At 43.4% G+C, this 25,286-nt stretch overlaps 2 protein-coding genes across 3 annotated transcripts in view; both read left to right on the forward strand.

Moving 5' to 3' along the window:
• The window catches only part of MTHFD1 (methylenetetrahydrofolate dehydrogenase, cyclohydrolase and formyltetrahydrofolate synthetase 1), a 68,620-nt gene extending 58,962 nt beyond the window's left edge, over positions 1 to 9,658 (forward strand). For both annotated transcript variants that reach the window (XM_042943465.1, XM_042943464.1), the window contains 6 exons: positions 953 to 1,053; positions 1,880 to 2,057; positions 4,346 to 4,453; positions 5,228 to 5,380; positions 8,002 to 8,095; positions 9,405 to 9,658. In XM_042943465.1, coding sequence (XP_042799399.1) covers positions 953 to 1,053; positions 1,880 to 2,057; positions 4,346 to 4,453; positions 5,228 to 5,380; positions 8,002 to 8,091 — 630 coding nt within the window. In that variant the 3' untranslated portion in view covers positions 8,092 to 8,095; positions 9,405 to 9,658. The remainder of the gene's footprint in view (positions 1 to 952; positions 1,054 to 1,879; positions 2,058 to 4,345; positions 4,454 to 5,227; positions 5,381 to 8,001; positions 8,096 to 9,404) is intronic.
• Positions 9,659 to 17,203: 7,545 nt separating this feature from the next.
• Positions 17,204 to 18,736, forward strand: AKAP5 (A-kinase anchoring protein 5). Its single transcript, XM_042943484.1, has one exon. It carries the CDS (start codon positions 17,442 to 17,444, stop codon positions 18,729 to 18,731), a length of 1,290 nt encoding a protein of 429 aa, XP_042799418.1. The 5' UTR covers positions 17,204 to 17,441; the 3' UTR covers positions 18,732 to 18,736.
• Positions 18,737 to 25,286: the final 6,550 nt, after the last annotated feature.

Below are 25,286 nucleotides of genomic sequence, written 5' to 3' on the forward strand. Positions count from 1 at the left end.
AGCATCCTTTTTGTAAAAGAAAGTTAAGCAATGTAAGGATATAATACACAAATATGAGTCCCCTGAACAGTTTGGTATATATTTTTCAACATTTAAAACATTTCATGAATATATACATGTATTTTTTGTATTTGTCCAGAAGTGGAATTAATGAAGCTGTCCATAGTTTTATAACTTTGGCACACTTTAGTACATCTTTGACAGTTTCCACGTTAATGCAGATTATCTCACTTTTCATGGCATCTGCATGGTATTTAATAGAGGGTGTATGTCATAACTCACTGGCACAGTCCCCCATCGAAGGAGGTTTGTGTTTGCAGTTTTCCAAGGCTGCAAGTAGAGCTGCCATTAACATTTAACATATTTAAAGGTATGTCTCCTTAATGACTTTCCTTTAAACGTCATAGTATTTGGTTATTAAAGGTGGCATCTATCTTCTTTGTCCCGAGTGAAGGTACACGGTTGAGCTCATTAGAACCTTTGAAAGCCTCACTGATCACTTCGTGTTTTCTGACGGCACGTGCGGTGGCTGTGTAATGAACCCCAGGCACTGTGCTAGGCTCTGTCTCCTGTGCAAGATGCTGAGTAGAGTTTGTACCATTGTACCACATGAGTACATGACATCTATAAACACAAGGCTATAAATAAAATTTACTTAAGAGCAACTGATTCTCTGCAAACAGCAAATATGCTATTAAGATGTGATGTGATGACAGCAGCTATGCCCACTCTCATGCTTTCAAGAGAGCCAGGAGACGAGCCTGACGCCACTCCAGTGTTACAGGCTGGCCCAGGGTTATGGCTCCCTAGCGCCCCCTCACCACGGTGTGCGAAATGCATCAGCAGATCTGCCCTTGGCTTGTTCTGACTAAGTGGCTGGCTGCTGGTTCAAGGAGTTCTTTTAAGAAGAACCTGCAGCTGACCTCATGGACCTTTCCTGTTGTTATTACAGAACCTGGAGCTGGTTGAAAAAGGCTTCAGTAACTTAAAGAAACAAATTGAAAATGCCAGAATGTTTGGAGTTCCAGTGGTAGTGGCTGTGAATGCATTCAAGTAAGTACAAAGAGTAGGAGTCAACGGGACTGTGGAAAATGGTCAGAAAACATCTCCTGGAGCTGACTGTGTAGCACTGCTTTTAGCTTTGTTTTGTTCTCCAGCTACTGGTATTGGTTATTAAGCCTGTGTTCTAGCAGCCAATAATGAGAGCCTGTGGTGTGAGCTACACCACAGACGCCACAGCAAACTCATCACTCCTGCCACTGAAGGTCCAGGGTCAGCTTTGGCTCCCATGGGTCCCCTTCTCTACTGGGTGAAGTGGGTGACACATAGGCCTGAAGTTAAATGTTCTTTGTGCTCTCTAGAGGCCTTTTGTGCTAACAGAAGGTCATAGCCCTACAGAGTTCTATTATTTTAGGAGGTCTGGTGGGACATTATCTTGACAAAGAGTCGACTGTATTGAGCTAGAAGTGTTCGTGCAAGAGGCAACTTGTGTAGGCTGTGTAGGTATTGTAGTGCTAGCTTTGGTCTTGTTATAATGGCCTAACCACAACAGAATGGGAGGAAACGTTTTTAAAAAGCTAGTATTTATTGATTCCTGTGATGTGCCTGGAATGTTCTAAGTATTTTGCATGTGTTTGTCAAATAAGCCTGATGACATCCCAATGAAATAAGTGCTATGATTAGTCCCATTGTACCACATGGAAACCAAAGCACATAAGGATTAAATAACTAGCCAGGAGTTCACCCAGATGGTAACTGATGGAGCCGGGATTCAAACCCAGTCAGTATTACTTGATTAGTTGCCATTTATCGGTGAGTAGCTCAAAAGAGTTTGTCCTAACTGTCATCAATGCTTTAACACGAAGCGCTACCTTTACAGGACAGATACGGAAGCTGAGCTGGACCTCGTCAGCCGCCTCGCCAAAGAACACGGGGCTTTCGATGCTGTGAAATGCACTCACTGGGCAGAAGGGGGCAAGGGCGCCTTAGCCCTAGCTCAGGCCGTCCAGAGAGCAGCTCAGGCACCCAGCAGCTTCCAGCTCCTCTATGACCTCAAGGTGGGTTACTTGCTATAAGACAAAACAAAAACAAAAAGGAAAAAAAAGCACAGTGAGGTTTCTGTGTGGCTGCCTCTCTTTAGAGCCCGTGTTTAGCGTCTTTAGCCTTGTGAGTTTGATTCCCACGTAGGTGAGTTACACAACCACAGCCTGGGCTTTCAACCCTAGACAGCTTTCTTACCAGTGCATGTTTCTGCTTATTTACAGAGGAGCAGGTCCAGGCAAGAACACTCTGGGAGGTTGGCTCCCGGGCTAACTTTTGGGAAGGCTCATGGTACCTTCTCTCTGCTGTCAGGAGAAAGGGTTAAATGTAGAACCAGTAGTGTAATTCACTACAGCCTTTAACCCAAGGCACCAGCCATGTTGTTGCAAATCGGCAGGGAGCTCCATCATGCTCAGAAAAGCTTTTTGACCACTTCCCAGTACCAGGGGAAAGCTGCGTGCTCCCAAGCTCACCTCCTGGTTTGGGGCTGCCTCACGTGCAGAGAAGCTCTAGTGCAAAGCCAAAGCATCCCGGCAGGTTTTAGTATTCTTTTCATCACTGAGTAACTGCTTATTCTGTGATGCGATAAAGTGAGTTCAGGGAAACGTTGTTCTTATAGTAGGGTTGTGTTTTGTTTTCAGCTGTCTGTCCGTGTATTTCAGGATGTGATTAGACATTAAGCAGCATGCTCACGACACCTGGAAACTTTGTTAGGAACATGGGATGGATGTGGTAGTTAATTCTGCTTGTATTTTCCAGGCTGGTTCTGGCTTGGTTTTTAAAATATAGTCATAGACTTTCAAAAATAGCCATAAAAAGGTAGAGGGAAGAAACCCAAGTATTCTTGGGTTTTTAACATTCTCTTGTTTCTGTTTGCCCTTTGCAGATAAAATACACTGACATTTCATTGACATTGTCCTATTGACATTGACATTTTCCCATTAGGCTTTAGTTTTATAGACTGGTTTGAAAATCTGTTCAACCAATCATATTTTCAGGAAATGCCGTAAATGCCAATCTGTACACACATGCAAAGAAAGCATTTATAGGGCCTCTCTCTAAGCTCCATCCTTAGTACCTGAGTTAGGAACCCCCAGTCCTTGAAGATCAGCAGGAGGCCCAGAAGTTGAGTGATAAAGACTTTATCACTCGTTTCTACTTGGAATTTTCTCTGTTCTGATAAACTGGAATCTGCCGCTTTTTGTCTTATTTAGCATCTGTTAGCCTTCAGTCACCCCTCAATGAAAGTACTTTCACTTCAGAAGCTCTGAATGTGCCTCAGCATTTATAAAGCTCCAATGATAAGACACATGGGAAAGCGATCTCTGTCGCGTCTGTATACAACCGTGATTGAATAGTCCTCTTATTTTTGTCCATTATATAAAGCCTCTCCTTAAATTGGCACTGTGTAGCTCCAAAGGAAATTTTTATCTTTATAGATTATTGCTCCTTTCAGAAAACAACATTCGCCCGATGTGTCCTGTTAGCCTTAGTTGCCAGGGAGCATAGTCAGGTTATTGCCTAATTTTAGTACTTTGCTCATCCAAGGAGCTTTCCTTCCCATTTCCTCTAGTCAGTCTCTCCTTAACGCGGTTTGCATTTCATTCCCCAGCGGAGCAGCCCCGTGGAGGGGGAGGCTCTCACTGGGTGAGAGACCACTGGCCTCCGTGCCTGGCACTGTTCGTTTCAGGTGCCACACAAGTCATGGCCTTCTGCAGCACGCCCGGTGCATGTTGTCGTGTAAGTCACTGGGGTGTTTTTTTAATACGTAGGTGATTTTGTTTTTATGGCTATTTCTAAGCAACAGTGGTTTGCAGTCACTGCCTTATGTTAAAAATAGCATCTGCCTCTCACATAACAAACTGGGAGTTGTTGGATGGATGCTGGTTGTCTTTCGTCAGGAGTATCCCAGGTCTGGTTTGACATGAGTCTGATCTGCAATATTAGAACACTACTTTGTATTTATGAAGAAATAATTATTCTTGGGTAGTCAGCAGTATTGTTTATGACGTACCTAGGGAGGTCCTGAATACACATAACACACGTGTGCGTGCGCACACACACACACACACACACACACAGTAACTTTACCTCTGTGGGACGTTTTCCACGTATAAAATCTGGAGCTTGATATTAAAAAAGAAAATGTTTGTAACCCACATGCACCTCAAACTATTTGTGTATCTGTATGTGTATGTGAAAGCATCTTCTCGCCCTTGTGGGAACTCGGACCTAGACTGTGGCCCAGTTCAGCATCATCATGTGTGTCCAGTCATGGCATCTCCCCCTCTTTCCTGTGCATTAGCTTCCAGTTGAGGATAAAATCAGGATCATTGCGCAGAAGATCTACGGGGCCGATGACATTGAATTGCTCCCCGAAGCTCAACACAAAGCTGACGTTTACACAAAACAGGTGGGTGTTTGGTTGGTTGGTTCTTTTAACTCTTTACAGAGCAGCCTGGGTGTCAGAGCCCCTGAGTTCTCCCCACCCTGCTGGGCACCCACTGCCTCACTTCTCTGGGTGACAGTCTTCTCCCCTCTGGATACTGAGCTTGGATTAGGTGGTCCAGTTCTTTATCTACCCAGAGGTGGTATATGAACGCGTAGAAAAGCCATGGAGAAATAGGAAGTGTCTTCCTCAAATACTGAGAGCCTACCTTCAGTTGTGTCCTCACATCTGCTCCAAACTATCATTTTTAATAGGTTGTATGGACGAAAATAAAATGCTCACTTTTGGAATATGGTTGTGGATGTTTACCTCCCTCACCCAACAGTGATTCTTTTTTTGGGGGGTGGGGGGGGTCTAGAATACAGAGCTTGAGGTCAGTGAGGTAGAGGTGTATGTAAAGGAAATTAGATGTTTTATTGTTTTTTTTATTTTTTTAATATTTATTTTTGAGAGAGAGAGACAGAGTACGAGCAGGGGAGGGACAGAAAGAGAGGGAGACAGAATTTGAGGCAGGCTTCAGGAGCTGGGCTGTGAGCACAGAGCCCCACATGAGGCTTGAACTCATGAACCACGAGAATATGGCCTGAGCTGAAGTCAGAGGCTTAATCGACTAAACCACCCAGGTGCCCCAGGAATTAGACGTTTTAAGTAAATTGAAGAATCCGTATCATCACGATGCCCAGATGTGCTTTGTTGTCAACCTTTCATTTGTCCTGCTTTGTTTCTTTCTCTCCCCAGGGCTTTGGGAACCTGCCCATCTGCATGGCCAAAACACACTTGTCCTTGTCTCACAACCCAGAGCAGAAGGGCGTGCCCACAGGCTTCGTCCTGCCCATCCGTGACATCCGTGCCAGCGTCGGGGCCGGTTTTCTGTACCCCTTGGTGGGGACGGTAAGTGAGTGCTGCAGGCAGAGTGGGGGGTGGTTCATCTGTGCTTCTCGTCTGAAATTGATCACTGAAGCTATCAAGCAAGTGCCAGCTGAGCAGAGTCCATGGCTGACGAGCAAGCTGGCGTCGGGCCTGTTAGGATTAATCCTCTTGCTGTGGATCATCCTGGTGTCCTTTCAAGGGTGAAGCCATGACTACTTGTGATGAGTAACAGTTCTCATCAGTTTCCCAGGGGCAGTATGACCTTGACTGAATCCAGGACAGGCCTAATCGATAGTCTGTGTAGTGCTAATGTATCATCACAACTGACATTCATTGGGTACCTTTCACAGATTAACTCAGTCCGGCCAACAGTAGGGGGTTAGGGGGTAGGGACAGAGGCTCCGACCTTCCCTGATCATCTTGACAGGCCTGCAGCTTATGCCTGAAACTCAAGGAATTGGTTGTTTCTGAGTAAAGAATTCCCCCCTTAAAATGCGATTGAACCCTTTAGACTTGGAAAATGAGGTTGCTTATTTCTGCTTCAAGATGAATTATCAAATGCTTCCTTATGACTTCCTGCATATTAAAGAAGGAGCTTTGCTGACAAGGGAGGGAGAGTGCTGAAGGGCACACTCACAGTTTGCACTGACCTTCCCAGGTTAATGCTGATCCTGTGCCTAGGTTTCCCCCTTTGATCCGCCCAATGTCCTATACCTGCAGCTAGTCCTTACCTGCAGTACAGGATCGAAATAGTAAACTGAGCCAATTCATAATGGAAAAGAAACCAACAGATCTCCTGCTGGAGCTGGGTTACTCTTTCAGGATAGATAGAAAGAAAGTGGTAAGAGGTAGCATTGTAAGTCTGAAGTGTGTAACTTTAAAGCCACATCCAGTTTTCACTGCTGGTTTTGGCCTTGGGCAAGTTATTAAAGATGTGTGCCCTGCTCCACTCAGCTCTCAGCGTGGGGCAAGCTGGTGCCCCTTCAGCCACTGCAGAGAGCAGGAGGTTCAGCTTTGTGACGACGTTCTTCGGTCCTGGGGATTTAGAGAAGTTACCTTTCGATAGGAATGTTAAACCATTGGCCTGGCATCTTGACTGTCACAGAAACGGGTGTTATTCTCTCTGGAGACACTGTCAGCAGCCGCCAGCTGGAATAGGAGGAGCTGCACTGGGCGCTCGCTTTTGATGTGCGTGCAGGGGGTTGGCCATCGAGGGGAAGGCGAAACTGACAGGTCCGGCCTGAGTTTGCCAGTAGCATGTCTGCATCAATGGGCACAAGCCCGTCATCTTCACCGTCACCTCCAGGCTTTTCTGCTAGGTCTGAGGACCAATCCCTTCCTTCCCCCTTCTTGTCCACACACCCACCAGTTGCTTACAGAGTTCCAGAATAGAGACTGATAGCAGGTCCCTAGAGAATGTTCTGGGAAGTTATCGTTAAGTTGTGGAAGTTCAGCTTAAACTCTTTTCCTGTCTGGATCTGATTTGGAACTTGTACATATTCATTATACAAGATACTGTTACAGGTGAAAGTTTACTTACAAGCCTTAAGGATTTGTCGCGAGGTAGATTTTTGTCAAAGCCAGGTCTTTAGAAAAGAAGGAAGTACAAATATAATCCATAGGCATTACAAGCTCAGTTTTAGAAGGCCAAACTGGACCCCTAAGAACAGTGATTGTAAAACTATTTCGATTTTGTACAGAAATGTCTTGGCCCAAGTTAACGGATACTAATTCCTAATGTGCTGCTGAAGCAGAATGATACGGGCATCAACACAAGACTTTTTTTTTTTTTTTTTTAATGTTTACATTTATTTTTTTTTTAATTTAAAAAAAAAATTTTTTTTTTAACATTTTATTTATTTTTGAGACAGGGAGAGACAGAGCATGAACAGGGGAGGGTCAGAGAGAGGGAGACACAGAATCTGAAACAGGCTCCAGGCTCTGAGCTGTCAGTACAGAGCCCGACGCGGGGCTCAAACTCACAGACCGTGAGATCGTGACCTGAGCCGAAGTCGGCCGCTTAACCGACTGAGCCACCCAGGCGCCCCTGTTTATATTTATTTTTGAGACAGAGACAGAGCATGAGCAGGGGAGGGGCAGAGAGAGAGGGAGACACAGAATCCGAAGCAGGCTCCAGGCTCCAAGCTGTCAGCACAGAGCCTGATATGGGGCTCGAACCCATGAACCGCGAGTTCATAACCTGAGCCAAAGTCGGATGCTCAACCCACCAAGCCACCCGGGCACCCCAACCCCAGACTTATTAAAACAAATTAAAACAAAATTAAAAGGCAGACAAACCCTGCACCTCCCTTTGGTCTTATGAGGGCTGAGGAGGGGGGAGGAGACTCCTCAGCATCCCCATACCTGCCTTAGAGAATGTAGGTGGAAGGCCTTCCTCGCTACTTCTTGTTGCAGTGGTCAATGTGGGAGATGGTAGTGAAGCCCGGTGTTGGCTTGCTGAAGACTCGCTGGTCTCTCTGTGAGACCATAACAGGATCGGTGACTTGGTGTGTAACAAGAAGAGTGCCCCTTTATTGACAACTGTAAAAATAATATTCTGTTTTTGTGCCTTGGGCTTTTTATCTGAAGGGAAGGTGGAAACGAAGATGACTTTATTTTTACTGCTATTTCACATCTCCTAGATGAGCACAATGCCTGGACTCCCCACCCGGCCCTGTTTCTATGATATTGATTTGGACCCTGAAACTGAACAGGTGAATGGGTTGTTCTAAACAGGTAAGTTGTCAACTGTGAGAGTTTTGCTTTTTTTTCCTTACAAGGCACAGTTATGAATTATGGGACTCAAGCTAACGCTCTGAAAATGCCCGTTGTGATACTTTCAGAACTTCTCTTTCCAAACATCACTGAGGGGAGAGTTGCAGTGACCAATGAAGGAAATATCTCAACACATTTTTGGACGAAGAGCGTGGCTTGTTCAGGGGCAGTGTAGGGGAGAAAGCCACCGTCTCGTGAACTCTGGAGGGACTGGTGCGGAGGCTGCGTTCTGAGTTGTTGGCACCCTGGAAGGCAGGTGCCACTAGGGGTCTGTGTACTCTGAGTAGATGGTGGGCAGGAGTTGAGTAAATGTTCCAGAATGTAGAAAAGAAAAGAGTCTAGGACTTCATGGGGTCTTAAGTGAAAGGCTCCCAAGTACTCGTCACAATGAATGAGCCTTCCCTAGATACATCTAGTTGAAATTTCAAAAACATCAAAGATGTAATCCTAAAAAGCCTTTTCCAGAAAAGAAAAAATGGTTTGTCTATGAGAAAATAGGAATCAGACTGAAGACTTGTCTTCTTATCAGCAGTAAGGGACTTTTCGACAATGGAAGAATAGACTCCCAAGTTCACGGGGCAAGCTGACTCCCCACCTGTGCTTAACACCCCACCAAATGTATCTAGATGTTTTCAGACACGTCCAGCTGTGCCACCCCACCTCCCTTCCTAGGAAGGTATTTAGCAGTGTCCTCCAGCAAAACGGGGAATAAACTAAGAAAAGGGAAGACCTGGTTTTCAGGAAACTGAGTCCTGATCTGGGCAGTTACAAAGGGGAATCCTGACAGCTGCAAGTGACCTAGAGTTACAAGTCTAGGAATTAAGCAACACTAACTAGAAGGAGCCATTGAAGACAAGGGTGTCAGAGGGTAATAATGCAGAACGAAAACTCTCAGGTTGTTTAAGAAAGTAAAGGTCCGGCTGATGGCAAAGTATAGTCCTCTTCCCAGCAGCCGCAAGGATGGGTGCTTACACAAGTCCCTGCAGAGGGAGCAGAGACGGTGTGCTCCATGCCTGGGGGACTTATGTGACACTGGAGGTGTCCCCCTGGCTCACTCCCGGCCCGAACAGTGTTCACATAGCCATAGTAGAAGAGTGGCGTGCATTGTGTTCAGGTCCGTGGGCAAACCCTGCCCTCCTGGAGTTGGTTGTGGGAAGGATGGAAGCGTTAGCAGCTTTGGCAGAGCAAAAGGAGGATGCTGCAGGGTGGGGGTGGGGGTGTGTTTCAGCTCGTAGAGGAACGTTTACTTCTCATGTCCTTTTCCTTCTAGATTTCCCCTCTTCGAGGAGCCGCTCTGAACATTTGGCCAGTGTCTATTCGGGCCGACTGTTGGTTAGGAAGTGTGGGGAAGGTGGAGAGGAGTCAGCCCTTGCCCTGAAGATCTTCTGAAAGAAAGAGCAGAAGTTTCCCCAGGAGCCTTTCTTCAGTCTTAATTCCCACCACCATGTATAAATTAACATAAATCATGCACAAGTCAACTTACTTGATTGAAGTTCCACAGAATAAAAGGAAATGATTTTGCAATCTGGATGTTTAAATATAAATTCTAGCCTTAACAGACTGTGCTACAGTATCACTGCCGTCCTGCGGGAGCCCCTTTGCCAGCAGGCACCCGGGACTGAAGAAGCAAGTTGCAAGACCTTCTTTATTGACACTGTTGTGTTCAAAGGGGTAAATGGCACATGCACGCAGAGTTCTTGGGGGGGACACAATCGGGATCCCTCCTGAGAGGGTTGAGGGGGAAGTAGGGTGTAGAGAATGTGCCTTTTTAATCACGTACCTTTCTATATTGTTCCTTTAAAACAGACCTGAGAAAGTCACACTTATCCAGGTTTTTGTGCTGAACTTCCTTGGAGGTCCCATTTCTGGCACAGCTTTAGCACCATTCATTTTTTTAAGTCTTCAGGAAGGACGGTCATGAAGCATTAACTACAGGTCCATCCTGTCTGCTCTGTTGGTTCAGCAAATGTTGATTGGGCTTGTGCCATGTGCCCTGGTCTCTACCCCTCCCTCTGGAATGTTTTTTTCCCTGAAATGTTTTCCCTCCTCTTCTTGTTTATCTTCTCTGTTCTTCCTCTCCTGTTTTTTCCTCCCTCTTCTCCCTTATCTTCCTGCGTTGGATCCTTCCAGGAGATGTTGCATCACCATTGATGCTGATGTAAACACTGCTGGCATTGGCAGAGCAATATTTGTCCCGGTGTCCTTGGTTTTATTACATTTAATTCCCTGGGTTCACGTTGGTGTTGTCATGCAGTCAGTTTTGCCATCCAAAGAATTGATGGCAGTGCTTCGGAGGCATATGGTAAAGGGATCATGAGTGCAGAGCCCAAGCTTCACCATGCTTTGTATAGTGCCTGGCACATTGTTCACAACGATGGTGTCAGTTCCTGTTCCAAAGCATCATTTGGGCCCCGTCTGCACAGAGTTCACTGTTTTTGATGGGGTTTTTTAATGTCCTATGAGACGTCATCTGGAATGGGACTTGCCAGGAATTCATTTTGTAAATAAGGGTAGAAAGCAGGCTATTGTTAGACGTGGTGACTCAAAGATCATCTTAAAGGATTTAGGCTTCCTCATCACCAAAAGCCAGGTGGGTTTATGTCCTTAATATTGATAGGAATAGTGAACACGATTGGTGGGAGAAGGTGAGTGGAGGGTGTATAAGCCAAAGATAGTAAACAAACCCCTAATATAATAAGTAGTCCAAACTGTTTTTTACCAGATACTGCTTAGAATGAATGGACTATCACGAATGCAAGAATTTTCCTAAGGAGGAGTAAAATGTCTTCAGTAAAAATTCAAATGGTACCACTTGCTTTTTCCCCCGGCAGTATATCTTGGAGATCTTACTATGTCAGCAGCTGGAGACACACCTTGTTTTTTACAGCTGTGTAGTATTTCAGCAGTCCTCTATCAATGGACACTTACCATCGTTTCATGGTTATTGCTGTTACAAATGAGAGCAGCGAATATTCTCTCATGCATCTGTGCAGTCTGTGTAGAAGCACGTGTTGGGTAAATTGTTAGTAATGGAATTGCTCAAAAGTGACCTCTAGCTTCAAAATGGGAGCTGAGCTTTGGCTAGAAATGTGTCAAGAGAAATGATAACAGAACAAATTTGTAAATTAGGTTTGTATCTCCATTTTGCAGGAAGGCAGGGTTCAAAATTGCACTACTTGCTGCCTGCCAGATGGACTTTTTAAGTCCTCTGACACTAAAGCCTCTGCTCCTGTTATTCTGCCCATCAGAGCTGTTCCTGGAAGGCAGCCCCTGCCACGTGGTACAGAAGCAGACTTCCCATTTGTGACAGGTGGAAAGCTGTGTCCATTTCACTTCCCTCTTGAAGGAAGGGAGAGTGAAAGGCAGAAGAAACAGAGGGAAGAAATAAAGAGGTTGGGAAGGCTGCTGAGCGATTAATAGCATGGGTTTTGTGAAACTGATTCTTCGATCTGTGGTTAAGAAGTGTGACCACACTTCTTAAGAGGGTACCTGGCTGGTTCCGTTAGTGGAGCATGTGACTCTTGGTCTCAGGGCCGTGAGTTTGAGCCCCACACTGGGAGTAGAGATTACTTAAAAAGTTTTTTTTAAGGGTAAAGAGCACCGAGGCTAAAAAATAAATAAATAACTGCAGGCTAATTGAAGACCTAAATTCAAGACCTGCAGAAGCATTAGTGCTCGGAGTACATATTATATGTTGCCAGACAAAGTCCAGTGTCTTTACCTTGGGCCGAGGAGCCCTTCCAGATCACTGGCCTCCCCGTTCTTAACCCTTTTCCGGGCCACTGATGCTTTCCCTCCCCCTATTTGTAATGTTACTGATGAACAGAGCGGACCTTCTCTATTCTGTACTTCAGAGGCTGTCGCCATGCACTGAAGATGTTCGTAGTAACAATTCAGAAGAGGCAGCACGCATGTACTGTCAAGTAAAGCAGATTACGACAGAACTCCCGTTGAGTTTGTGTTCACTGGTACAACCAACCGGACGGTGCCCCGAAACAGATAAAAGTACCAGAGAACACGAGGCACAAGTTCATTTAATGGTGTACCAGGGAAGAGGGTGGTGGGCTGATTCCCAGAAGGTCTCTCAAATGTGTGTAAGAATTACTGCTAAGGAGTTCTAAGCCATTTTTGGTAGCTACAGGCCCAGGCCCGGGGGGATGAGGGCCAGAATGGGAGAAACGGTAGGACCAGTTGAGATCAGGTAAAGAGGAGTTCAGATAAACAAGCAAACTATGCTATTGGCACGCTATGGCTGGTGATATTGACAAGATAAGCTGTAGGAAGGATAATTTCTCATCAGATTGGAGAAATCTATTTATAGCCTGTTTCTCATTATATAATGAAAAGCTACTAATGGAGTAGCAGACAACGATATGGGTAATAGCTTACTAACTGTCACTTGAGTTCAGGGATGACGGGTTTCTTTCATGCATGAAGTACTGAATACATTTCTTAAAATTCAGATATGGCATCAGTTTGTAGTCATATCCTAAAGAAAAATCACAGTGCAGTATTTTATTTATAGTACTATATTCTTTGTGAGTGTGTGTGTGTGTGTGTGCACGCACATGTGGTACAGGTTGGGGATGAGTTATTTGAAATATACCTTAAAGAAATCTTCCCTTCAAATACAAAATCAATTTACCTCAACCTCTTACCAGTTCCCTTCCACTAGTCTTTTTTTTTCCCAAGAAAAGTGATAAAAGATCTACAAGTCATTAAAGTGGATTTTGTTGTTTTTTACCTGTCCCTTATTTTATTTCCAACTCCTGCCTAATAAGACAGCTCTCCTACCTGTCTTCATCTGGATAAGCTCATCTTATTTTTGCCTGAAATTGTTGTAAATGCCTATGTCTAGTAGATTTGGGGAAACTTGGATCTCAATGAGTAATAGCATCTCAGTTGTTTATGAGTGCCATGGATTTCTTTTGGCTTGTTTAAAGTTCAAAAGTGTCAGCAAGGTTAGCAACCCATCTGGGAATATAAATGGCATTTTCACAGGCTGGTGTTGGCTGTCTGCACAAAGACAAACTGAATTCTTAATTACCACTAAAGTAGATGCTAATGGATTTTCCTGTTTTACAGCTTTCATCTCTAACTTTACCTGTAAGTTTAAGACCCCGACAACTTAGATTCGGCTTTGCTGTTGGGTCCTCGTGTTTCTTTCTTAAGTCTCAGTGAGAGCTACAGAATCTCACAAAGGTAAAATGTATTTCTGGAAAAACATCCAAAAGCAGATACCAGATTTATTTCCGTGAAGATCAGAATCCTGTCAAAGAATGGAGGTAGTAAGTACAGCGCTGTTTGGTAATTCTTTGCTCCGCCTGAACAGGTTCTTCATCTGGACGGTGTCCCGGGGAGGGCCCCTGAGGAGCCCAGAACTGTAACCCCGGGAGGACCTCACTGCTGGAACTCCCAGGAATGCCCGGGTAGGTACTGGTAATCCTGAAGCCCTCACACCTAAGCCCTCACAGCAACACCTCATTGGTTAATGAAACCGATGCGCTAAGTACAAATAAATGCTTGCGGTGTGTTTCACTACGCTTGTAACCGGTTTAGACAAAGACCCAGAAAACGTATGAAAATACACAACCTAGCCATCCAGTCAGGAAGGAGGGTAGATGTTGCCTGTGCCCTTTGCTCTGATTGGGACTGGAATCGTGAGGAAAGCAATCTCCTGATCCCCACTCCCGCTTAATCGAGAGGGACAAGATTAAGCACACATTGTAAATACGTAAGGTATAAAAGATGGATGGGGCTGGGTTCCTGTGCCCTGACCTCCTCCGCACACAGATTGTATCACCTCCACCTGGCCCCCTAGACTAGGGAGATTAGGGTCTGTCTAGGTCTTGGGCCTCAGAGTCCATTTGGCAATGAACCATAATGACACCATTGCACCCAAAGCCACTCCTAGGATAGCTGGTTTGTGTGTGTCTGTGTTTTGTTCTGTTTTTTTGTTTTTTTGTTTTTTTGGTTTTTTTGGTCTCAATTCACAGACGTAATTTTCTCTCCAAACGAGGTCTCACCGTGCACAGTTTTGAATCCTTTCAAAATGTATCTGCTGTGTCTTTAAATATTTGGTGTGTCGAGGGGGCTTCGATGGCACTGCCCATAATTTAAAACCAGATTTTGCTACTTTGCATCTCAGGAGGTGCGGGGCTCACTCCCCCTGTCCCCACCCCATCTGCGGGTGGTCCCCAGCCCCGGGCCGGACGGGGTCGCGCGGCGGGAACTCGCGCGGGGGCTCGAAGCGCCGGGTGCGCTCCCACGCGGCGGGGGGGGCGGGGGGGGGGAAGGGGGCTCTCTCAGGCCGCGCCCCCGCCCCCGCCCGCCCTGGCCCCGCCCCGCGCCCGCCCGCCCTCCCGGCGCGCATTGGAGCCGCGGGCTGTCGCTCCCCGCTCTCTGGGGAGGGGGCGCCGCGGGCTGCGGTCCCACTGCAGAGGGTTGTTCACTGCGGGTACGACCGAGGCTTCCCAGCCTCCTGGGCGCCCGGCCCCGCGAGCCGCCCCCTGACCTCGGCAGCAGGGTCGCCGGGGACCCCCGCGCCCTCGGTAAGTGAGGGACGGCGAGGGGGTGGCAGGGAAGGGGGTCTGGGCCAGGGTCAGGTCCTCTGGCCGCCCGCGCGGCGGGGTGGGCGCCCACAACCGGGGCCCCCGAGGTGGCCGGGGTAAGAACCGGGAGGGTCGTCCGTCCGCCCGCATCTCCAGCCAGCGGCCACCCTGGTCAGCTGTGCCCACCCGCCCTCTCCGCGTTACAGCTCGTCCTGGCAGCAGGGGTTGCGGGGACCGCTTGCCCTTCCTTACCCTCATTTGAGAGGAATGTGATTTGGGGCCCCTGGCCATTCTGTTTGTGCAGACAGCCTGAAGCTGGGCTATCTGTTCCACGCCCCCGGCACTTTCCTTTTTGAGTTCTTTATCGTGCGCTCCAGCACCTGCCACCGAGCGCGTCCAGCCGAACGAGCCGCCTTCCTCCGGAGGCAGCTTGGTGGTCCGCATCCGGCCCTGGGAGAGATTCGCAGCTTTCCTCGCAGGGGGCTCGCTCTTTTCCTCCGGGTTTCTCTGCTCAAGGGGGAAAGGGGCGTTAGACATGAGACTCGGTCAGGAAATGACAACAGGGACTTTAAGATTGCTGTGGCGGTAAGAGTACCCTGCTGGCTAAGGAGGAATCATCTGCAGACTAACACTCTTCAAAGTTTTAAGGTCTTCAGATTGTATTTTCCCCATTTCGGTTAGGTTTTTGGGGAATTTATTTCTACTGTGATATCCATTCAAGTGAGCTTCTCAGGCAGTTGTCTTTGGGCAATCCAGAGCAATTTCAAATCCTACAGTCTTAAACATGGTCTAATTTCAATATTTCTGTTAGTTATACATTCTCTGGCTGGTAAACACTCAGGTGCTGAGAACTCCGAGACAGGAGAAGACTTAAAGAGAGAGCTATAATCAGCTGTGATTCTGGAGCGTATGGAAGCATCATTTGAGGAGGGACACCTACAATGTTCATATTTTAGTTCCCGCGCTGTTCTGGGATGATCTTGTCCTTCCATCAGGGGCATCGAGTATGGAAATCCAACCTAAGGGAAAACTTAGATCATAAACTGATTTGCAGAGTTCCAGTTCCTCTTGTGGTTCATAGAATCAAGAGCTGCCCAAATAAACCTACAACGCTGAAGGATTTACATAAAAATAGTACAAGGAAAGAGTCCCCTTGCTTATTTTAGGACTTCGATCAACAAAAATTGGTACAACTTTTGTTGAGATCATCCCCTCACATCTTTGTTCGTTGGTCACGCTATTCTGTGGATTAATTTTATATTTATATGTAACCAATCAGTTTGCCAATCACATAGCTTAGCGATTATCTTTGGCTCCTTAATTAGTTCCAGAACCAAGAAAACAAAATATAAGGAATTTCAGAAGCTTGATTTTAAAATAACACGAACCCAGTCTAGTCTTGGTTCAATTATGAGTTCATGGGCTGTGTTATGGTTAAATAACCATAAGTTAAATTTAAGCAATGAAAACATTTTTGACTAGTGAATCTACTGCAGATTAGTATCTCCAAATAATTCATTTTCCTGATAAAACTCTGTTGCGCACTTTCAGAGCTTGGATTCAACCAAAGATTACCTACTAGCTGTGGAATCTCAGGCAAGTTGCTTAACTCTGTGCCTCAGTTTCTTCCTCTGCAGATAGTGATACCAGCACCTACTCACTTCGTAATGTTGTGGGGAAGATTAGAGATGTATGTAAACGTGCTTAGCCTTTCCTAAGGCACAGACGCTGCTCAATAAATGTTAGTTCTTATTATCATTCACTCTTACTGACCTTTGGCTATGTGCTCATTATGGAAAACTTTTGAACAGTAGATACTTAGGGAAAAAAATGTCAAAACCATACAACTACATTTAAGAGTGGTGAATGACAGTGATGTTAAATTTCCTGAAAGTATGTATGAAAAGTAGCAGCTCCCTGACAGAACATACATTTTTAGAACCGAAACCTTATGGTAGAATGGAAAGAACATCGGAGAGGCAAAGTCTTCAGTTCTAACTCTGGCTATGACCTTGTCTAACTGTATGGCTTTCAGCAGTCCAACCACCCACTCTGGAGCTCGATTTCTTCATCTGGCTGGGCTTGAAAAATCTCTAAGATCCTTTGCAGCTGCAGAATTCTTTACTGCATGTAATAAAAATTACCCTAGCTTGCTTATCACCTTGCCTTTCATTGTTTTGTTAATGTTTGTTTTGTTAACTTTGTTAACAAATGTTTGGAATTGAGTCATAAACATTCGTAAAGACAGCGCAATGAAAGAATTGATATCAGATTTGCAAATAATCCAAGATGAAGTTTTAAGAAAGAGAGTAGAGGAAAATAGATTCACATGGAAATCTTTTTGATATTTTAATTCTCCAGTTATTTCAGTAAGTTATTCTGTGGGAAACGTGCCTGGTAGAATCATATACGTTCGACGGAAATCTAGGAAATTGTTTTCCTAGAAAACAATAGGCTGATGGTGAAATAAAATGCCACTCTCTTTTCTCTCATCAGGTTGATCCTTAAATAAAATAAAAATCTATCCCGTAAAGGGCTTTCATGAAGAAATTAAAAAGAGGAAATTTCAAGTAATAGAGAAACTAGGAGTTGTGCACTGGAGAAGCCACCTAAAATAACTGGAGTAAGACAAAAAGAGTGAATACATCTGGAAGAAATTTTACTTAGTATGGTATTTTTGCCCACTTTTTGGTCATAAAGGCCGCTAAGGAAGAAAGAATATAGTTTTCTAGAGAAAGAACGAGTGTAATGTAAAAATGGAAGCCACAGTTTCTGAAATTCAAGTCGAAAGCAAGGATGAGAAGAGACCCACAGAAGTTAGTCCTCAAGATGAGCGGCAGGAGGAAAAAGCATCAGTGCTTTGCTTCAAGAGAAGAAAGAAAGCAGCCAAAGAGATGAAGCCCAAAGCTAGCTCTAAAGCTGCTGGTGCAGCAAGAACGGGTCTCCCAGAGGCGGGAGCTTCTGATCAGCCCCAGGCCCCAGTGGGGGCCTGGGCGTCAATCAAACGTCTTGTAACGCACAGGAAAAGGTCAGAAGCTTCAAAGCAGCAAAAGCCCTTTGAGGCTAAAGTGCAACCTGAAATCAGTGCTGAGGATGCTGATCTTTCTAGGAAAAAGGCAAAATCCAGACTCAAGATTCCCTGCATAAAATTCTCAAAAGGAGAGAAAAGAAGTAATCATTCCAAAATTATAGAAGACTCCGACTGCAGCCTCAGAGTCCAGGGAGAGGCTGAACGTTTGGATACAGAAGCTCCAACCCAATCCGATGACCAGGCAACCACGCCCAAGTTGCCCCAGGATGTGAGTAAAGCTGTCTCACAGAAAGGGGGCGATGAGGTCTGTGAGCCAAACGTGAGCCACAGCACAACGGCACCTGGGGAAAAAGTGATTGCAGTAGAACTTGGGTTAGACACTGGGCATTCTGCCATTCACACAGGAACGCTAGTCATTGAACGAGATACTGAAACAACTGAGGAAAAACAACGCGTTCAACCCCAGCAAGCAAGCCCACTTGAACCTTCAGAAACACAACAGCAACTGCCGGTGGCTTCTGATGTCCCTCCCTCACCTGCAGTCCCAGATCAGCAAATTGTGGAAGAAGCCAAAAGCAATATCCTAGAAAGTGGACCAAATTGGAAACAGCACGAAAGTGGAGAGATGGTTGCTGAAGAGAGTGAGCCAAAAGATACTGAACTGAGCCAGGAATCAGAGCTTAGAGGAAATGAGGTCACTGCAGAGAAACCAAAACCAGAAGAAAGCAAAAGAATGGAGCCAATCGCTATTATTATTACAGACACTGAAATCAGTGAATTTGATGTTAAGAAATCTAAAAATGTCCCTAAGCAATTCTTAATTTCAATTGAAAATGAGCAAATAGGGGTTTTTGCTAATGATAGTGGTTTTGAGGGTAGAACTTCAGAACAATACGAAACACTCTTAAAAGAAACGGCTTCTTCTCTTGTCAAGAATGCTATTCAGTTGTCTATAGAACAGCTGATTAATGAAATGGCCTCTGATGATAATAAAATAAACAATCTTCTGCAGTGACTTAATTTCCAAATCATGGGAGGAAAAGAAAAAAAGCTTAATGCTGGCTGAATTATTTTACATACTTGTGGCATTTCTTTTTCAGTAACAAATGAGGGATTTATCATCTGTGGAATTTAAAGGTACAGTTCTGATCCAGAAGTGCTAAAGAATTACGTTTATAAAACCCTTTCTCCCCCTGAGATGTAGTCACTTCTGGATCAGAGGAAGCCCATACAGATTGCAATGCACAGTGACATACAGGGAGGTGTGAAAATGACACGTGGAGATTGGGGTACTTGGGGGAAGGAAGCTGTATTAATTGAGCACTTATGGGATGACATAAACTCTTTACTGTTCTCTGATGTCACAAAGCCTGGTTTCCCTTTGATAGTTCGATCCTGTGTATAGGTTAACATCACATTCGATTTTCAAAGCTTCCCCCCCACCCCCACAGTGCACTTTTATGTTTAAAATGGTGAAGAAGGTGAGCTATTTTTGTGAATGTGTGATTTATAGTTGTTACACTCATAGGCAGTAGTCTTACCTCAAAAAAATATTGCCTTTTCTTAGTTTCAGCAGAATGTGCATATTTGAATTAAACATGAGTGTTTTTCTAGTCCTGCTTAAATACTGTACACAAGCCATTCACAATTTACTTCAGACAGACAAATAATTACCAAGTGCAAAGGTGTAGAAACAGGCAGGGCATCTTCGCTCTCCATCTTCTGCCTCCAGCAGACCTGTATAAATCCATTTCTGCATGGGGTCGTCTACTGAAAAGCTTAAAAACAAAACCTGAAAAGCTAAGCAACAGCAACAGCAGCAACAAAAAGTGAGATCATTGTTTTCCATCCAGGGGAAGGCACACTGCCCGAGTAACAAATTATCACAGATAACATAGGATTCATCTTGCAGGATTGCTTCTCTAGAGCCCGTATTCATCAACCTCTCCTCGAAGAGGGAACGTGAATTCAAAGCCTGCCTGGCAGTGAAAGTACTAGGAAATCATAATAACCTGGTGAAAATATTGTCCATTCTTGACCAAGAAGGAGCCAAGTACATAGTTAATAGAAAAAGTAAAAAGTTACTGCTAAAGCACATTGAATTTTAAATGTCAGTATTCTCTCATTGTGCCTCTGTGTTGAGATACCAGTAACAAACATTTTACGTGGATTTTGAAAAATAACTTTTTCATCAGTATTTCCAGTCCAGCTAATCCCTTACAGAAGAAATGAACTTAATGTAACCATAAGGGCTTGTTTGCATTTTATTCGGTTATTTAAATCACCGATCTCATTAATAATTACCATATTTTTTGAAAAAGTAATTACATTTCAATCTTTCCTTGTGTGAAATGGCCATAATACTACAATACACTTCCCTACCTCACAGGTAAAGGTTCAAACTGTAGAGTCCCCCACTGTCTAAGGGGCGGCATTACTCTGAAAGTGGATGAAGTATGAAGAGCTCTCCATTTGAGTTGTAAGGTATTTGTTAAAGAATATTTGTACATTCTTGGGGAAAAGAGTGTACATTGGATGATTGTAAATGATCTAGGTGACTTCCAGCATTATTACGTATAGAAAGTATGTGCTAATTTGTCCTATAGAACCTTCTTTGTTTCTTGCTGTGAGTACATCTTGAGACCTCTGGCAGAAAAACCTAATCTGACTTTGGAACTGAACCAAATAATGGATATTATTAGCAAGATTCTTTCCTGAGGTGCAAAATTATCCCCCCAGACTTTCCTACCTTCATGCCTATAACCTTGGGACCAGAAACCCACAAAAATCCTTCAATTTAGCAATGTGAGCGTGGATTTTCAAAACACATGACCCAAGAAATGAATTTCTTTTAGTGTACAATTTTTAAGCATTTAAAAAAGACTGCTAAGTCATTCTCCCTAAAACTACTCTTTTTCATTCACTCTCTGTGGTGCTAATGGACTTGGATGGCTACCAGCAAATACCAGATCATATTTAAAAGTGAACAATTGTCAAAAACCTGATCAAAGTTGGTGCATTTTAACTGTTTTGAAGAATCCTGTCTTCACTTACTGCCAGAATGGCTCAAGCCAATATACTTGCATTGTAAACTTTTTAGTAATCTCTCATGAATGAGCACAGAGCACAGCACTTACCAGTGATTGAAAATATTTTGGAAGGCTTAAGCATATTTATTTGGGAGTTTTAAAAACAGATACAAGATAAATATGTGTAATTATTTTTGTTAAAATAGCACTTTCTCTAGTCCTAGGTTTCTACTTTTTTTTTTCCACTATGGTTTGATATATATTTTTGGTTAGAATGTATTATAATTGATTGTTTCTGTGGTAAGATGTGTAACTCCACTTGCATTCATCTTAATTGGTTTTTCCTTAATCTTTCCTACTCAGAATATCTGGGGAGTTAAATAAGTAGGATTCCGGTTTGAAAAAGGAATCCAGAAATTAATTGGTCTCCATCTAAATATACCTGCCACATGGCCAAATCCTATTAAAAGGAATTCTAAGGTGATCCAAACTGTATTGTTGTAGACACAAGCAGGAGTCACATAACTTGGAAGTCTCTTATAAAATATGTTTCATTTCAATAGTGTTTATTTTAAGCAATTCGACTTTATATGCGAGACATTAAATGAATTTAAGTAGGTTCCTATTCAATTCATATCCATTTGACATGATTAAAATGATCATTTAAAAGGCAATTCAATGACACTACATTAATTTTCACTTAAACGTGCTGTGGTATAAATGCTGCTTTTAATGAACACTTATTAATTAGTTGGGATTCAGTTTGTCTTTGAGTTTAGGATTTTACAAGGTGGGTTGGTTTATTGGATGCTTGTTAATTTTTTCGGCACATTATCTTCCCCCTTCTAAGAGTCCAGTATTATTCACTTCGCTTTACAACCCAGTGAATATGAAAACCCTCTTCTATTTTCTCTAGCACTATTCACTTAACATTTTCTCAAAGTACTTTATAGGGTATAAAAATAGTACTGGGTAATATCTAAGTGAAGGTAGCAGAAAACAAAAGAACTTTCAAACAGAAATTATGTTCCCTGCCTCCTCCTCCACCTCAAAGAATAATAAGCATGCGGCACAAATGGAGTTCTTCAGAAAAGCTGTCTGCATAATTTTCTTTCAAGGCAATTTCAAGGCATTTGACAGCACGAAGTTTGTGATGATCTTAATTGGTCTACTATTTAGTGGAGTCTAAGAAACTCTGATTTATTTCTGAGAGATTATCTTATTTCACGAGTATCTGTGAAAAGCCTTACTGCTAAAGTCCATTAGTCATGGGAGGGCACCAGTCAAATCTGGCTTTTGCATGCAATCCAGAGTTAACTTCATAAATGTTTAACTTCAAGTTGCCTTATTTTTTATAGTTATGAGTTCATTTGTGGGGGTGGGGGCTTTCCAGCAGAATTTTTAAAATAATTGTTAGGCTTTAGAACCCCATTGTTTGGAAAGATCCTTTTAATCTCAACTTTATTCAGATATGTAAAGTCTTTCTAATTTCATCTGATACTCAATACATCAGGGGTTGACTTTTCTGCCTGCCATTTCTGAAAAAAAATTTTTTTTAAGTCCTCATTTATGGTTTCAGGTTCTTTAGGTTCAAATTCCTATGATGTTTCATCCTGTAACATAAAGTTTCTTATTATGCAGAATTCAATCAATAGTACATTTTATGATACATTTTTGAAAAAAAGTTCTTGCAATCCTTATTTAGTTACAAAAATTAAACAGAAGGAAGCTCCATGAAATTTAGATGTCCTGATTAAATTCAGTTTGGTTCAACATGTGTTGGGTATAACATATGCCCAACACTGTTTGGTGAAGAAGACGGGCTCCCAGCCCTTCAAGAGCTCAAGCCAGGCAACAGCAACCACAGGAACTGGGGCAGGGATTAGGGCAAAGAGCCACAGGCAATGCAGCACCGTGAGTGCCATAGAGGGGAGAATAAAGAGACACTGGTTAATTTGCCCAGTGTGGGGAGGCGGTCATCTAAATACAGGGACAGTTTGAAAGCATTCAGTTCCTAAATAGTTACACAGTTATATTCATTATGATTTGTGAACAGGTGCAGAAAAAAGCCTGCATAATGTTACATATTTATAGTAGTTCTTTGTCTGTAAAAATGTTAAGTGGATGAGCTATTATGAAAGTAAAAGTTCCATTTTGTATTTCTCATTAAAATTAGTACTATAGGACTGTGGATCAGATGCTAATATTAAAGAAATACTCTGTAGAAAAAAGGTTTTAACCTGAATTAATATATGTACTGACTATTAATATAGAATAAATGTTATATTGGCTCATGTTTATTTTATTTACCTAAATCTTTTAAGAGAAATGTGGTATATTATATTTATTTCCTAAAAGTATAAAGATCACACTGATGAAAACTATTGAGTTAACATTACCAAGAGTTCTACTTTGCTAGTTGGGTGTCGGACAGATTTTACAATGATCTGCCCAAAAGAGCTCACCTGCAGGGGCTCCTTGGTGGCTCACAGTTGGTTAAGCGGTTAAGCGCCTGACTCTTGGTTTCAGCTCAGGTCATGATCTCACAGTTCATGTGTTCGAGCCCTGTATCAGGCTCCGTGCTGATAGTGTGGAACCTGCTTGGGATTTTCTCACTCTCTGACCCTTCCCTGCTCATGTGTTCTATAAATAAGGAAACGATCAAACAGACTTAAAAAAGATTCCACCTACAGCAAAGAGAAACACAAACACCTCAAACTTGAATTCAATATCAGCGAACTATCCATCTAAAGGGCATTTCTGACTTTGATGCCATCTATAAATTTGGCAAAAAGTCCACTTGTTTTCACCATCTCCTGCTATACTCATTAGTTGTTTTTCTACATTATATTAACCTAATAATTGTTAGTAATCTTTATGGTTTTCCAAATAATTAAGCAATCTTGATATGAAAATGCTTAAATTATTCAGATGTTGCTGCTAAAGCTGGGTGTTTCACAAGTTCTGTGTTTACAGACACTGATTTTATTTCCCTAACATTGACAACCCTGTTTTTCTTAAGCACAGCACAATGGTAATAATTGGACTTCTATTACAGATTGTCTTTTCTAAATCTCAGGACCAGTTTAAAGTCGATTGTGTCTGGGGCACCTGGCTGGCTCAGTCAGTAGAGCATGTGACTCTTGATCTCAGGGCTGTGAGTTTGAGTCCCACGTTGGGTGTAGAGGTTACTTAAAAAAGAAAATAGAGTGGATAGCGTCCTAAAACCAAAATGTGTGCCAAAGTAAAATGTCTTACTAGTGAACAGACCCCGTATATAGGGTATTTCTGCAGGATTTAAAAATTCTTATTAAATCACAATTCTGTTGTAAAAGAAAGATACACCACCTTTTGCAAGACTTGTTTTCACAGGCAATCCTGTGAATCGTTTTTTAGACCCACCATTACTGCTGAAGTCTGGAGTGAGTTCCTACTTTCCCCACCCTCCCCCCGAGAAGCTTGAGATCATGAGGGGTTGAGTTTCTGAGAGTGAGTACAGACAGTCCCCAACTTAGGTTGTTCAACTAATGATTTTTTTACTTCATTGGGACAGTGAGGGCCAAGGGCCTTTTTCTTTTTTTTTTAAGTAGGCTTCACACCCGACATGGAGCCCAACACGGGGCTTTGAACTCATGATCCTGCAGTCAAGAGTTGGACGCTTGGCCAATTGAGCCACCCAGGTGCCCTGATTTTTTGACTTCATGATCGTGTGAAAGCGTTCAGTAGAAACCATGCTTGGAAGTTTGCATTTCGATCTTTCCTAGACTAACACTAGTGTGATACTCTGGCAGCAGCCACAATTCACATTCAACCATGTGATCATGAGGGTCAATAACTGATACACTCAAACCATTCTGTACCCATACAACCATTGTTTTTCACCTTCAGTACAGTATTCAATACATTACATGAAGTATTCAGTACTTTATTATAAAATAGGCTTTCTGTTAGATGATTTTTCCAAAGTAGGCTAATGTAAGAGTTCTGAGCTATGTTTAAGGTAGCCAGGCTAAGCTCTGCTGTTCAGTGGGTTAAGTGTATTAAATGCATTTTCAACTTACGATGTTTTCAATTTACAATGGGTTTATTAGGACGTAACCCCGCCATAGACTGAGGAAGATTATATGCGTTTGTACATGAGCACACTACACATCCTCAGAAAATCCTCAGCAAAGCTGGGCACAGGTGCCATGAATAATTAAAGACAACCTAGGTAAGTGGAGAATGGTGTGGTGGCTCCCAGACTAGAAAAGTCCCAAACTGAAACTCGTCTCTGTAGGGGCGCCTGGGTGGCTCAGTCGGTTGAGCGGCCAGCTCTTGGTTTTGGCTTAGGTCATGATCTCAGGGTTGTGGGATCAACCCCTGTGTTGAGCTCCACACTGACAGTGCAGAACCTGCTTGGGATTCCCTCTCTCCCTCTCTGCCCTTCCCCCACTTATGCGCTCATGCACTCTCTCAAAATAAACTTAAAAAAAAAAATTGTCTCTGTAAATTCCAGCTCATAACAGCAATGGTGGTGGTGTTCAACAGTTTCTGCACAT

Source organism: Panthera leo, chromosome B3 (assembly GCF_018350215.1).
Source record: "Panthera leo isolate Ple1 chromosome B3, P.leo_Ple1_pat1.1, whole genome shotgun sequence".
Taxonomy (NCBI): Eukaryota; Metazoa; Chordata; class Mammalia; order Carnivora; family Felidae; genus Panthera; species Panthera leo.